Below are 15,793 nucleotides of genomic sequence, written 5' to 3'. Positions count from 1 at the left end.
GTGAGTGGATTCGAGGAGCCCATCTTACGGATTAAAACCTCTCTCCGGTTTTGTCAGATCATCCAAGCACTGAATCAGTGTGGGTGGTTTTTTAATCATTATGTCAGTCCATCCACCAACAGCCCCCTTCACAACAAGCAAATGTTGCATCTAAGGAAGCCTATGCATGGAGATCAAACATCAGAGAGAAAGAAAGCAATAAAGAATGAAAGCAAGAAAAAAATAATTAAGTGTTTAACTATGATGTACATTGAAATTAACATTTGATAATGCATTTATTGTGTATATGCATGTTTTTACATTGTACTTGTATATATATATATATATATATATATATATATATATATATATATATACAGTCTTGTTCAAAATAATAGCAGTACAATGTGACTAACCAGAATAATCAAGGTTTTTAGTATATTTTTTATTGCTACGTGGCAAACAAGTTACCAGTAGGTTCAGTAGATTGTCAGAAAACAAACAAGACCCAGCATTCATGATATGCACGCTCTTAAGGCTGTGCAATTGGGCAATTAGTTGAATTAGTTGAAAGGGGTGTGTTCAAAAAAATAGCAGTGTGGCATTCAATCACTGAGGTCATCAATTTTGTGAAGAAACAGGTGTGAATCAGGTGGCCCCTATTTAAGGATGAAGCCAACACTTGTTGAACATGCATTTGAAAGCTGAGGAAAATGGGTCGTTCAAGACATTGTTCAGAAGAACAGCGTACTTTGATTAAAAAGTTGATTAGAGAGGGGAAAACCTATAAAGAGGTGCAAAAAATGATAGGCTGTTCAGCTAAAATGATCTCCAATGCCTTAAAATGGAGAGCAAAACCAGAGAGACGTGGAAGAAAACGGAAGACAACCATCAAAATGGATAGAAGAATAACCAGAATGGCAAAGGCTCAGCCAATGATCACCTCCAGGATGATCAAAGACAGTCTGGAGTTACCTGTAAGTACTGTGACAGTTAGAAGACGTCTGTGTGAAGCTAATCTATTTTCAAGAATCCCCCGCAAAGTCCCTCTGTTAAAAAAAAGGCATGTGCAGAGGAGGTTACAATTTGCCAAAGAACACATCAACTGGCCTAAAGAGAAATGGAGGAACATTTTGTGGACTGATGAGAGTCAAATTGTTCTTTTTGGGTCCAAGGGCCACAGGCAGTTTGTGAGACGACCCCCAAACTCTGAATTCAAGCCACAGTACACAGTGAAGACAGTGAAGCATGGAGGTGCAAGCATCATGATATGGGCATGTTTCTCCTACTATGGTGTTGGGCCTATTTATCGCATACCAGGGATCATGGATCAGTTTGCATATGTTAAAATACTTGAAGAGGTCATGTTGCCCTATGCTGAAGAGGACATGCCCTTGAAATGGTTGTTTCAACAAGACAATGACCCAAAACACACTAGTAAACGGGCAAAGTCTTGGTTCCAAACCAACAAAATTAATGTTATGGAGTGGCCAGCCCAATCTCCAGACCTTAATCCAATTGAGAACTTGTGGGGTGATATCAAAAATGCTGTTTCTGAAGCAAAACCAAGAAATGTGAATGAATTGTGGAATGTTGTTAAAGAATCATGGAGTGGAATAACAGCTGAGAGGTGCCACAAGTTGGTTGACTCCATGCCACACAGATGTCAAGCAGTTTTAAAAAACTGTGGTCATACAACTAAATATTAGTTTAGTGATTCACAGGATTGCTAAATCCCAGAAAAAAAATGTTTGTACAAAATAGTTTTGAGTTTGTACAGTCAAAGGTAGACACTGCTATTTTTTTGAACACACCCCTTTCAACTAATTGCCCAATTGCACAGCCTTAAGAGCGTGCATATCATGAATGCTGGGTCTTGTTTGTTTTCTGACAATCTACTGAACCTACTGGTAACTTGTTTGCCACGTAGCAATAAAAAATATACTAAAAACCTTGATTATTCTGGTTAGTCACATTGTACTGCTATTATTTTGAACAAGACTGTATATATATATATATATATATATATATATATATATATATATATATATATAAAGAAAGAAAGAAAGAAAGAAAGAAAGAAAGAAGATCAGTTACTTGTTTAATTTTTAAGTACAACAGCAAGAGTGAAGGAAAGACTGACAGTAACATGGGATGCAAAGCAATGGGATACAAGAAGCAGCAAAGGAAGAGAAGGAAAACAATCTGATAGTCCTTTGAGAACCGAAGGCTAGATTGATAGGGAGAATATAAAAAAAGTCCATGGCTAAACTCAGAGAGCCACAGGCGCTTGTAAACTCCCTCCACAGCCCTGCCTCATATCGCCCATGGCTAGTCATTATTTCCTTAGATTACCCACACAACAGCCCTGAACGACACACACATACCTTTTGTTCGCATTCTAAGCCTTTCAAACCAGGTGTCTCCCTCGTTTTTTTTTTTTTTTTTTCTCAAGTCGCTAATCCTTTTTTTCCGGCAAGGGTTAGAAATCCATTTCTTCTGTCTTTTCTGCCAGAGCCATGTGATCTTGAGGTAATTGTCTGCGTCTTGGAGTATTTTATGCTGGTTTCTCTTTACATAATGAAAAACAATCTTTGCTCCCTTCAGGGCTCACTCATCCCTCTTTCAAAGTCTGCGCTCTTTGTACCTCTGAACATTTTTGTTCTTTTGTTTGCCGAATCGGTCCCTTTGTGTGGAGTGGTATGTGAGAAGCTAAATGCGCATGAGTAGAAAAGTTGTATGTACTGTTTTGACATAACACTGCCGTCACCTGGCTCTCTGTGAGGTTTGGTGTGAACACGCGCGTGTGTGTGTTTTATGCATTTCTTGTGGCCGTGCATCTACTTTGCCACTATTTTCAGCCCGAAAAAAAGACTAAATCATCAAAACGCAGTGGGGAACAGTTGTTGGAGGGACTTGAATGAAATTTGTCAGGCCCAAGGCATATTTTACATGACATTTCAATAATCATGTGCCAATGCATATTCACCTCACAACATGTAACCGATCAAAAGCAATGGCAAAATTAATTCCCTGAACTGTCAGGTGTTTATTTTATTTGTCTAGCTGCTGCCATGATTCCTTTCTTTCCCTGACCTTGCACTGTTTTTCAATTGACATGCAATTTCTAGACATCAAGGCACTTGCTTGGAAAACATTCAGATGCAGATGAAAAGAAAACGCTGCCATAATGCATGACTTGAACAGCTATACAACACAATTCTTTTTTTTTTCTGTTTGCTGCATGGTTTTCCAACATTTTTTTTTTAGAAAGCAAGGGATTAATTCCCTTAAATGTGATAGTTTGGGAGACTGACACTTTTCTGTTCGTGAAAGGTCATAGGTTGTGCTGAGAGGTGTGGGAGGCACAGCTAAATTTTGGGGTAAACCTCCCAAATGCCATCAACTTACACTTACCCACTTCAGAAACATCTCCTCATGTCACACTCATTCTGCCTTACCTACGTACATTCATTCTCTGTGTGAGCGGAACACCAGGTTTAATAAGACAAAAAGGAGGAGGACAAGTGAATGGAAGGAAGAAGACTTGAAAAGAATGCCAAATACTTTGCGGCTGGTTCTGCAGAGATGCATCTTCCTCTTCTCGCGCCTTGAGCTCTCGTCGCATCGTGGTTGTTTATTCATACATCTCACAACAGGTGCAGATTTATACTAGGCCAATGCCAAAGGGACCACTGGAAAACCTTTCAGAATGGATCACATTTTGCAGCGAGAGAAATAAATATTAGGGGGCTACAGAAGCAGATAGTGAAAGTACCTTCACGGCCGCTGTAAATCTCTTCTTCACCGCAAAGCGATCCATCCTATTTAGCTAAACATAGACGAGTGATGTTGTCTCATTGGTTTAAACGGTAGTCATGTGATATGGTTGGCAGGCAATGAGATTGCTAATGATATTCAGTGTGTTAAGATACATATTCTACGATATTTTGCCTTCCTCCAATCTCTCTCTCCTTCCATTCTCGCTTTGTAATTAAACAGATCCAATACCTGATGTGATTGCAGGTACCTCAAAGCCTTGCCACAAAGTGATGGTGAGCGTCTCATTTAATTGAAACGTCTTGCAGCCAACTCTGCTAATGCCCGCCTTGGATTTTAATAAGACCACTCAAAGAAACAGCCTTCCACAATTATCCTAATGTTCCAAGAACTTAAAAATAGCACTTAATAAAATGCATTTGACCAGAGAGAGTGAGTGAAATGGTTTTGCCCTAACGATTTTTTTTTTTTATTATTATTATTTTTATTTTTTTGGGGGGTTGCGGTTGGAACAAAGCAACTACAATTCAGAAGCCAACGTAAACCAGATTTTTTTTTTTTTAATTGTTTTTGTTGTTTAACCTTAGAAGCAATTTTAGCTGTAGGCATCAGGATAATTGCAAAGCCTCTAAAATGTTTAGTGCTTTTATGTTCGGGAAAAGCCAGGTGACGCACAAACACTTGGCAGGAAATGCGAGTGAAATAGTGCTTGTTTTGTAGGTCTAGCATGGCACTCTGCCTGAACAATACTTGCCACTTCACTGAACTCCCAAAGGCTGAAGTTTGCACACGCTGTCGGGGCAAGCTTGTTTTTGTTTTGTACTGATTAAGAAAATCCACACGCTTCCACATTCTAGTGCTAAACGACCTGACAGTCTCATCCAAAAGCAACTGCAAGATGAATTGCTGAGTGCAGTAAAATATGCATGGTTACACAATTCAAACCACTTACTAACCGGAAATACCTGTTTCTATCTTCTCAAACACAGTGACGAGTATACATAGAACAACCTATTAACCAATTGCACTTTTCCTGTTTGTGAAAGGAATTCAAGAGAGGATTGTTTGTATAATGGTCGGAGCACAAGTTAGTAGTGCTTTGGGTGTTAATAACCATGTTTAATGATATGTTACTGTAATACATGAGAATGCAAGTGTATATTTTAGCGAATCAGATCAACCGCAAAACACGTCACATGCACACACTGAACATAACATGTGTAGCAACCTGCCCATAAACCTGAACCTGATTCCAATTTTCTGATAAAGTAGAACTCTATTAACTCTTTAGCACTGTGCTACTATAACAAATGACCTTGAGTCTCAGGCCTGCCGATGTGACGTTTGTACAACACATCAACCACAGTAACTCGCTCCCATTGTCCCAAACTAACTGAAGCCACAAAGTCAAAAAAAAAGAAAAAAAGAAAAAGCAAAGGTCACATACAAACTTTCTAATAAATGCAAATGGCATGTAAAGGTTGCCTGTGATGCTTGTCATTGCTTTAGTGATCTCTCTCTCTCTCTCTCTCTCTCTACAATTATCAGCCTGCTTGAGTTCTGGTGAGAAAAAAAAAGAGGTTTATTGGATTGAGGCTCTATCGAGCTCTTGAAATATGAATAGCTTTAATTAAAAGCGACTGGCATTGCCATCTGGCCCTCTGCATCCGGCTTCTCTAATTAAGTGAGTGTACGCACAGTATTCAATTATTTATTTATCTGTTTGTTTGCTAATGACCAAGTTGCTAAGACCAATTTGAGAGGTACAAGTAAATTCTACAGTTAACAAATATGTTTTTTTTTAGAGCTACAAGCGAGTTTACTTGGTATGTGTAAATGTGTTCGTGTGTGTGTATGTGTGCTTAATACTTACGTTTCCCTATTTCTTTATAATTCACACTTAATCTCTATCACCACATCAAAATGCAGTGTTAATCAAGCACTAAATAAATAATCTTATAATATTGGGTTTGTTTTTGGCTTGTTTTTGAAGCTCCAGTTGCTTATTTGTCTGGCGAGAGTTGCTACTGTGTTCATAAACACAGATCTGAAATGATCATTTCAGTTCCTATCATCTCCAATTGCACTAACAATGGTTATTCTGATCCGAGACCAGCTGTTGATTATATGAGGTTATATTCAGCTGGATCTCTATTTTTGCTTTGAGACATATGATACACCCAGTATCTGTCCGCAGTCATGATAAGATTACAGAAACACTTGAAGCCTAACAAGCAGACTCTAGAGGGTTCAAACGGTGGTCAGATTTTTGCACAGTGTTCCTCTAGAGAAAGGCTATCTTTATCATTGGCAAATGCTCCACTGTCTCTGAGGAAAAAAAAAGCATTGTCTTTCTGTTTGTCTGTCTGCCATAATGAAACTACAAAGTTACAGGATAATAAAATCTAAGTGATGATGTCGGAAAGCAGAAAAGCCCTTAGGGAGAGAAGATCCAAGTCCCACGGTTAAGCACGGGGGAGTGACGAGAGAGAAGGAAGAGATAAGAAACGAGGAGTAGAGCAAATCTATTGACTGGATGATCATCGATTGACAACGAGCAAGTCGAAAAGCAGGATTTTTTCCGGAGAGTCAATCAGTCTCTCTCCTGCTCGCTCACTAGCTCTCACTCCCTTTCTCAGGTACATTCATGTGCACATTAAAGGAGGAAATAGCTAATCGTTATTTATTGTCAATGTGTTTTATGTTTGTGCAGCTTGTGCTGCCTTGACATTTGTTTGTGCAAGATAAATATAAATTGAAAAAGAACAGAAGAGAAAGAGAGAGGGTGTATTGGAAAACCCATCTTCACAGCAGGGCTTCTTCATTAGGGGGGGACGCTCAGTTCCTGCCATGACCTTAATCCCAAAACAAACAAACACACTCACAACAAAAACCTCACCAGGATCCCAATCACACACATCCTTCACAAGCATAATGACCACAATTACAGACCTTCAGTGAGTCCTTCTTTCAAATGATGGCATTTTGCCCATCTGTTAATCTTCAGTGGTATGTTTGTGTGTGTGTGTGTGTGTGTGTGTGTGTGTGTATTATCTCCCGTCCATATTTTAATTGACTTCAGGGTATCAGAGCTGCAGTACAGCTTTAGGGATGCAGCACTGTGAGGGGCAATGACTACCATTTAACTGACTTAATTAAGTGCTTTCCATGAGAAGGACACTGAGAATGTTGCCCTTTCAACATGGAAGAACCGGCAACATTCTTTGCAGTCCTGTTTTGCTACAGACGGAGCAAGACGACTTTGTTTCATTTTATTACAAAACACGATTATGCACAGCTTGCAGCGTTTCAACTAGAAAAAAAAAAAAAAAAGTTTTTTGTTTGTTTGTTTGTTTGTTTTTATCCCAACAGACAACAATAAAAAATGCTGCCTTCTTGAAAAACATACACTGTAAAAGCACTGAATGTCTGAGGTATAACATTAACCATCTGTCAAATGACAGCTTTCTTACTAAATATGAATCTGATCATTTAAAATTACCTTTTTGCAATTACATGTATTAACAATTAGCTTCTATCAGATCTTCAAAACAAAAAGGCAATTTTGATTACATGATACACTTTGTGTGTGTATCATACATATATATATATATATATATATATATATATATATATATATATATATACATATATATATATATATATATATACATATATATATATATATATATATATATATATATATATATATATATATATATATATATATATATTAGTGTTAAGGCATTAAAAATCTCCAAATCACACTCATCAGACACTTAAAAGTGAGTATGATGTTGTCTTGGTCCCCTGAGAGAGCATTAAAAGCATTAAACGAACCTAACAATGACCCAAAAGACTCTATTAAAGCGGAACTAACCCACGGCATGTCTAAGCCAATTATAAAGCACAAACCCACACACTCACACTCAGGACATCTCTGTCATGAAAGAGACATTGACAGTGACTTTGCAGGGTCACAAGTGTGACTGGCTGTGTATTTGAGTGTATGAGTCTCTGTGTGTGATGTTTGATAACGCATGAGCCTAGCAAAGCACATCAGCTTTGAAAATGTCCAGCGTCAACTTCTAACTGCATTGAATGCGTAAGCAATTGTACTAATGTTCACTTCTGCTCAATTCTAAGCCAAACATAGTCTCCTGACTTTTCTTTTTTCCTCATATCTCTCCCTCTCTAAACCTCTACCCCCCCAAACACACACACACTGATTGTTCTACAGATTTGGAGCAGCAGGTTGAGGTATCTATTTTATTTATCAAAAAGTGATTCATCTGTTTGTTTGTATCTGCCCTTGAAAGATCTTACAAGAAAGATAGAATGGAACAAGCAGAGAGGGAAAAAGCAGAGACGTGAGGTGGCAAGAGAGAATGAAAACGGGAGAGAGGCCAGACGGATAGAGAGCTAGATGAGAAGATGAACGGATCATTAAATGATTACTAACAAAACATCAGAGAGAATGTGTGGGCCTCCATCATGTGCATTCATTCATCCAAATATCCATCACTTCCTGGAACTGTAGCATTTGAGGCTGGATAAATCCAAGTGATAGCACAATCAGATACACCGTTAACTTTCCTAACCTTAGAAATACTGACAATGGAATGACAACGTCTTTTAGTATCATAAAATATATTAGCCATGTATGTCACAAATGAGACTATAAACAGCTTTTTAATACCCAACAGCATAAGTTTCCTTGCTTTTCCGTCCTGCTCTCCAGCAGAGTTCTGAATAAAGGCCAAATTCTCAGTTTGATCTAATCAGCCTTGCATTGATCTCCAAGTGACCAATTATTTTTAGCTTAGTCTGAATTAGAGCCAGACTTTAATTGAAGCTACTTTGGCACAGAATTGTCTAAATGCAAAAGGCTTCAGAGGCTTTTCAGTGGTTTACCCAGGTTAGCGTCAATTTCTGGGGCTTTTGACCTTCAACCTTCTACAAACCCAGACTACAAACTTGTGCTATGGACCTGATAACCCACTCGCTCCTGCTCTTCTAGCATGTTATCCGATGAGCAAGAAGAACAGACATTGCACAGAAAATGGCACGCTGAGCTTACACAATAAGCACCTGTTGCTGATAAAGTATCAAATGTAGACAACACAGCCCTTAATGTTCGACAACTGCTACCGAATACCTCCCCAACAGTGGCTCCATTGACAGAGACCCAACTCTGGTTGGTTGGTCATTAACAATGGAGGTAACTGTTGACCACAGAGAGCTTCCGCAGGAGACAGGTAAGTCAGCCGCTGAATGAAACTAGATACATGCTCTTACTGTTCAAGCCCTTTCACCTGTTAAACTCCTACAATATAAAGAGCGTGATAGGCACAGCGGCATAACATAGTGCCAATGATTACTGAAATACTGACAAAATTGCTCAAGCGAAAACTGTTCTCGAAAATGTGTTTTTGCAACTCACCGTGGCTCAGTAAAAGTGAAGAAAATGACATTTTATTCTGTTTATCTGGTACACAAACAAACCTCTCGTGAACTGATGCTTAGAAGATGAGTTATGTCTTCAATAAAGCAGCCTTGACCTAATCTGATGCTACAGGAAAATGTAGTATGCTGCCTACAGAGTTTTCAGGGTAACTAGCAGGTTTATACTACGCTAACCGACCTCTAACTCTTCCTGGGTTAATAAAGCAAGATAATTAAAAACAAACTCATATATATATATATATATATATTTATATATATATATATATATATATATATATATATATATATATATATATATATATATATATATATATATATATATATATATATATATATTAAGCCATTCATAGTTAACACTACAATCACAGTTTAATTCTTTGCGTGTAAGACAAACCTAGCAATTCCCGCCATTTCTTTTCATTTCTGCGTATAACCCAGCATATCTGTAAAACTGTAGTGTCAGCGCAGCTGTGTGTGAGTGTGGACTTCTGTGAGAATTTCCCTATCTTGTTAACTGATGAGTATTTCTATTTTTATTTAGCCGTTAAGCTTAACTCTGACTTTTTTTTTGTGTTTGCCCCTACCATTTTCCATATGCTCTGCCTCACCGACACTGCCATCAGGGGTAGTCCTCTCATAGGCGTCTTCGGGTAGAGGGAGGGCACCTAGTCTGGGGCCAGACGAGCTCTTGCTGCTGGGCGTCTCCGAATCCTCCAGGCCACTGTCGTAGCAGCTCTGCAGCGAGCCCTGGTGCGGGTCCTGTGGCTGGCTCACCACTGAGAAGGTCACTCGGCGGAACGGCTACAAGAGAAGAGATTGCTGGGGGTCACTGGACTGAAGAGGTCGAAGAAGAGGGGTTGATGGGTAGATTTATTTATTTATTTTTGTGGGGGGTGTGGGTGGATAATTCTCAGTTAAAGTACTTCGCAGTAGCTCTAGTTAGATATCCGCACTGCGCTACATGCTACAAAACGACACAAACAGCAACTGAATTAATGGCTCTCTCTCTAAGTAGCAAATATATGTAGCTTGAAAGCAGTGTTCGGCAAGGGAAGCAAACATAAATGAATTGAACAATACTAATGAGCTGTACAGTACTTGTTTAATGGATTCTCACATTAACAAAAATGGTGGGATAGTAAGTTCAATGCCCACAGGAGTAAGTACAGATGCCACACTTGGCATTGTGGTTTAAATATAGCGGTGCAGGGTCTGAAGGACATCGGAGTCTCCTTGTGTGGTTTATTTTATAGCAAAAACAGGACAAGAAGAGCAAGTATTGTCCCAGTGGGAGATAGAATGGAACACATGGCTACAGGCTAATAAACAAGCACATGGATCCACACACACATTTTTCAATGTAACTAAAGAACAAATAGGTGAAAGGATGCACACGGGAGTAATAAACTGCTACAAGGAGGATGGTGTGAATTTGTGCCCTGCACTCTGAACCTCTGATTTGAATTTTCTCTTCCACTCGGATTGTATCACAAAAGACAGCATGATCGGAAGAGATGACTGACATGAATGGAGAAAGATTATTTTAGTTTGTGCTGAGTTCCAGCAAAAAGAGAGTAGATACAAATTAAAGGGAAGGGCATGATGTCTCTTTTATATGGTTCATTTCAAATTGTGTTTTTATTATAATTATTTTATTTCTATATTTTTTATAGAGATCATGCTTACATAATAACATTTAGTTGTATACAGTATGTACTGTAACAGCAGCCCTTACTCTGTCTATCCACCAGGAACTTTGGTCTGAAAAAGTATAACCACCAACCAAAAAAGCAACAGCTTTTTTTCTTCTTCCTATTCTTCTTCTTCCTAACTGCAGCGAAAAGTTCGCCTGATGCCTAATAGACACTAACAAAGCAGTGGAGTGTCTAAGTGTTTGCCTCTGGCCTTCTCCCTGCTGCCCCACTTCCTGTCACTGCACATTTTCTTTCAGGAATATTAAAAAAGACGGAGCCCCATCATTCACTTCTCTTTTTCTTTCCAACTCGCTGCCTTTCAGACTGAGTGGCCTAACGCTCATCATTACTCCAAATTGTGCCTTTAATTTGACACGTCGCCATAATCTGGGCATTTGTATTCTGTCAGTTTAGTAGGGCTTGCCTTTCGATGTGAAAGAGTGTACACACATCCACACCAGCACACACACAAATGGCTGTTCAGCATCTATGCATTTATAATGAACATGCATATGGACATATCCATGTGTCGTCCATCTTTCTCCAAAATGCCCTTGAACGAAATCTCTCCAAAAAGGAGAGATGAGAGTATGCCATCTACTGATGACCAGTCACCACTGACAAAAGCTTGGCATCGTACAGATACCAACACCTAAAATATTCTAATTCTAATTCTAATCTAACAGTAAAGATGTCACTTGCACGCATTTGGCATTTGTTCTTATGCTGCAATAATGAATTAATTAATTTCCCTAATTTCTCTTGCTCATGTAGAAATCTTGGCAATAAATCACGTTTCCATGTAATTACAATCAACATTCAACAAATGAATTGAAATAAATATTCATAGGCTAAAAAATTCACTTTGGATAGTCAAACATTTGTTGCATAATTAAATAGAGGTACACAGGGGGTCTCGCTATTGCACTTGCATAACGGATCAAAATTATGTTTTTGTTTCAAAGCTCGATTTTCTCTCTCTACCTCCAAAATGAAATGGCTGCCTCTGCCTCTCTAAGTGAGACAGCAATCAAAGTCCCATGCTGAAGAGTCAAGGCTTAAATTACCCACAAATGAACTGAACTTCAGATAAATTGGTAGAGTGTGGCATTATGCTTGGTGCAAATGCGATTTTCAGATATTAGAGTCAATGAATGTCATGCATGACGAACGGTGAGATGGGAAAGTAGTTGGTCATGCAAAGATAGATAGATTGGTTTATTGATTGAGCAGTGATTAGCTGGGCTTCCTGTTGAAGCAGCTTTATGAAGGACAGATTCATTACATTCATTAGATTCATTAAATATTGCACATACATTTGTATGTGAATCCTTTTGTGCCATTCCTATGTAGGTTAAAGCTGTAGAACCCCCGATGAGATGCACATGGCATTCATTTCTACTGGACAGGTACCCTTTGATTTTCTTAGCAAAAAAAAAAAAAAAAAAAAAAAAAAAAAAAATATATATATATATATATATATATATATATATATATATATATATATATATATATATATATATATATATATATATATATATATATATGGCAAGCAGTGTGGCCTACGATCTGTGTATCATTATCGTGATTAATGAAGAGGGATATATGAGGCGATACATGCTAAATATTAAATGCGCAGTGATGGAAATTAAAGTTTTATTTTCAAATACAAAGCCTCAAGATTACCTGCAATTTTAGTGGGTTTCATCAGTGTGGGTGGAAATAAGATAAATATATAAAGACCCAGAAGATTTGCATACATTTCTAAAGTAACTCTATTATGTAAACAAGCAAATTTTCTGTCTCTTCAAACTTTTTTTTCCTGCTAGAAAGTGTGTGCGCGCGCATGTGTGTGTGTGTGTGTGTGTGAGTATCTTGGGTGTATGTGGGTAGTGGAGTGACCTATATCCATGAACCATGAAGAGCAGTAGTTTAGCCAAAAACACAAACTTTGAAGCCTCATGTGTCTTTCTGCAATCAAGCAGACAAGAGATGAAAGGAGAAGATGAATTGAAGGAAGAGAAGAAATAACACTGAATGAGCTAAAACAGCAGAGAGGAAGAAAATGCAAGATGTGTGGTTAGAGTGGTAGATGTGCTGGATGTAGTTAGTATCGTAAACAAGAACATGAATCAATCATTGGTGTCCAGACGTGATGGCCTGCATGGCGCTAGAACCTGTAATTAACCTCTGTTTAAATTTTCAGAAGCACCCTTGGGCTGAACCACAAACAGCTATCTGGTCAGGCTGCCACTGTACAAAACAGCCCAAGGGTAATGGTACTGTAGGTCAAAATAACCTGTAAATCAGCTGCAGAATGAGCTTCAGGTTGTTTAGACACAAATTCTCACAGTTAGGTTGAATGGCTAACCCAGAACCAAGCCTTCTGAGAGTTCCAAAAGGGAGAGATAAAGCATTGTGATGTTGTGATACTCATCATGTTTATCTAAATCCAGTTTTTATCCTGATTCTACATTAAAAAGTTGAGGATTATGTATATTATGTGCTGATTCTGAGAGGTATACCTGATCCCACACCCCTGGAAACTTTTCCAGTGAAGTCAGTTATGAATTTGCAACAGTCAAATATGCAAACAGTCAACGATATATTCATTTGTGGGACTCTCATATTAACTCGTGGGAACGTGATATTTTTGTTCGAGGTAACGACATCCTTATGTCATGGCCTCAAGATGCCGTGTTGAGGGAACGACATCCATTTCTTTTGACAAGTTTAATGCATAAACAAACCAGCGTGACCATAGCAACCCAGGATTATCAGAGGTGGATTCATTAATATTTCATTTTGAATTAAGAAATTATTCTATTATTTATTAAATAAATTATTATATTATTTAATTATTTGATACCGTATCATGTGCGAGAGTATGCATTCAAATGAAGTTTTCCATGAATAAATGTTACATAAAGTGCATAATATAAAAAAGACCTACAAGAAAACATTTGTATTCATACTACAATCTTGTAAGCCCATTAACTGATCATCTTTTCCACATAATATTTGTTTATTATTATTATTATTATTATTATTATTATTATTATTATTATTATTATTATTATTATTATTATTAGCCTATTATTATTGGTTATATTTTTATATTCGTTCATATAAATTTTTCCTTTAATTTTGATATCTTTACTTAACGTTCTGAATACTTTTGTAAATAATAGCCTACCGTAAATGCTCGACATGCCAATAATGCTTTGATTATGCTGACTGTCATTTTTGCTGGAATGCAGTTTAAATTTAACATATATTTCATTTTATGTCAGCCAATTAATGGACCATAATTATAAATACTATAGTTTTTTTGTTGAGGAATAAATCATTCACGTAGTTTCATTTGTAAATGAAAACACAACACGCTCATTTATAATCACACATGGGCAATAAAGTCAAAATTTATTGGAAAAATTATCAGCGGTTTATTTGCAAAATATATGGTAGGCTAGCAAATACTAACACAATTATACAAAACGATACGCAAATTGAAAGGGTGAAATAAGCATGTATAAAAACAAAAGTTGTGCTTGTTAACATTAGTTAATGCACTGTGAATTACTATGAACTAACAATGAATAACTGTATTTTCATTAACTAACATTAACGAAGATGAATAAATACAGTAATAAATGTATTATTCATTGTTTGTTCATGTTAATTAAAAATTAACTAACATTAAGTAATGGAACCTTATTCTAAAGTGTTACCCAGATGTTTTATCTTTTTTTTTTTTTTTTTTTTTTTTTTTTGATAAACCCGGGTTGCTATGGTCGCACTACAACTTAAGAAGGCAAGCAAGTAAAATTACATATTGCATTAAATAAATCTACTACAGTAAAAATAACAAGTGTAGCAAAAAAAAAAATAATAATAATAAAAAAATAAATAAATAATAATAATAATTGTCATTTGTGTTTCAGTACTCATCTTTGTACAATCCACTAAGGCTCCTACCTTGAAACTTTTCAACATTTTCAGGATTTTTCTAAATAAATCAAGTTGTGAAAATTCTCTTGTGCACTACACCTCTCAAGTCTAAAAAAGAGTGGAGCATGTTAAGAAAGGAATGTTTCTCTGTGTTTGAAAGAGCAACACAGCCGCTGGTGAGGAGGTCAGGAAGTTCTGTTTATCCTGGAGCTTGGGGAGGCTCAGGTGTCTGCTTTGTCTTAAGGGATGACTGGGGCTGGTCAAGCTACATTTCTCTTCAGTCTTCCTTCCTATGAGGACCTCCAGATGGGCTCCAGACCTCCTGAGACCTACTGGAGTTCAGCCAGATCTGAGGTCTCTCTGGCAAGTCGTATATCAACCCACCTCACTGCAGGCGCTGAAAACTTCTAGGGCAGGTTTTACCACTGGACCACTTCCCTCAGCAGAGTGTACTTTTGATATCTTACCCAAGACTGTTGTGTTTCAGTCAAATGGTCTTACTCCAAGGGACCCCTGAACATATTCAAACTGAGCCACAGCAAACATGAAACAGTTTGGCTATGTTTGAGGCCCTCCTTTGACTGCAATTCACATGTCCACAACTTTATACCAAGGTTTTTTAATCACGTTTAACCCATCGACTGCACCCTCCATCGACAAGCCTCAAGCAGAACTGATCAACACTTCAAGAGTATTATTTTACAAGGAAATATAAAGCTCTTTTTTATCATTTTTGTCTAAAGTTCTTCAGATAAAACCTTTAAAGTACATCTTGGTGAACTTCAGCTGGCTTTCATTGAATGTAATCCTTATCAAAGTCACTCAGGCATAGATATCTCACCTGGCCTGATCATCCATTCATTCATTCATTCATTCATCTATCCATTTTTTTCTTGTCATCTCCTCCAACTCACACTCTCAGC

At 37.5% G+C, this 15,793-nt stretch overlaps 1 protein-coding gene across 1 annotated transcript in view; it reads right to left on the bottom strand.

The window, feature by feature from the left end:
- Window positions 1-15,793, bottom strand: part of LOC113051605 (protocadherin-7-like) — a 129,105-nt gene that overhangs the window by 56,746 nt on the left and 56,566 nt on the right. Inside the window, 2 exon segments of the mRNA XM_026215501.1 lie at window positions 9,810-9,878; window positions 9,880-10,026. Coding sequence (XP_026071286.1) covers window positions 9,810-9,878; window positions 9,880-10,026 — 216 coding nt within the window.

The sequence above is a fragment of the Carassius auratus genome, chromosome 32, assembly GCF_003368295.1.
Source record: "Carassius auratus strain Wakin chromosome 32, ASM336829v1, whole genome shotgun sequence".
In the NCBI taxonomy this organism is placed as follows: domain Eukaryota; kingdom Metazoa; phylum Chordata; class Actinopteri; order Cypriniformes; family Cyprinidae; genus Carassius; species Carassius auratus.
Note: the sequence above shows the minus strand (reverse complement) of the source record. Positions and strands in the feature narration are given on the sequence as shown.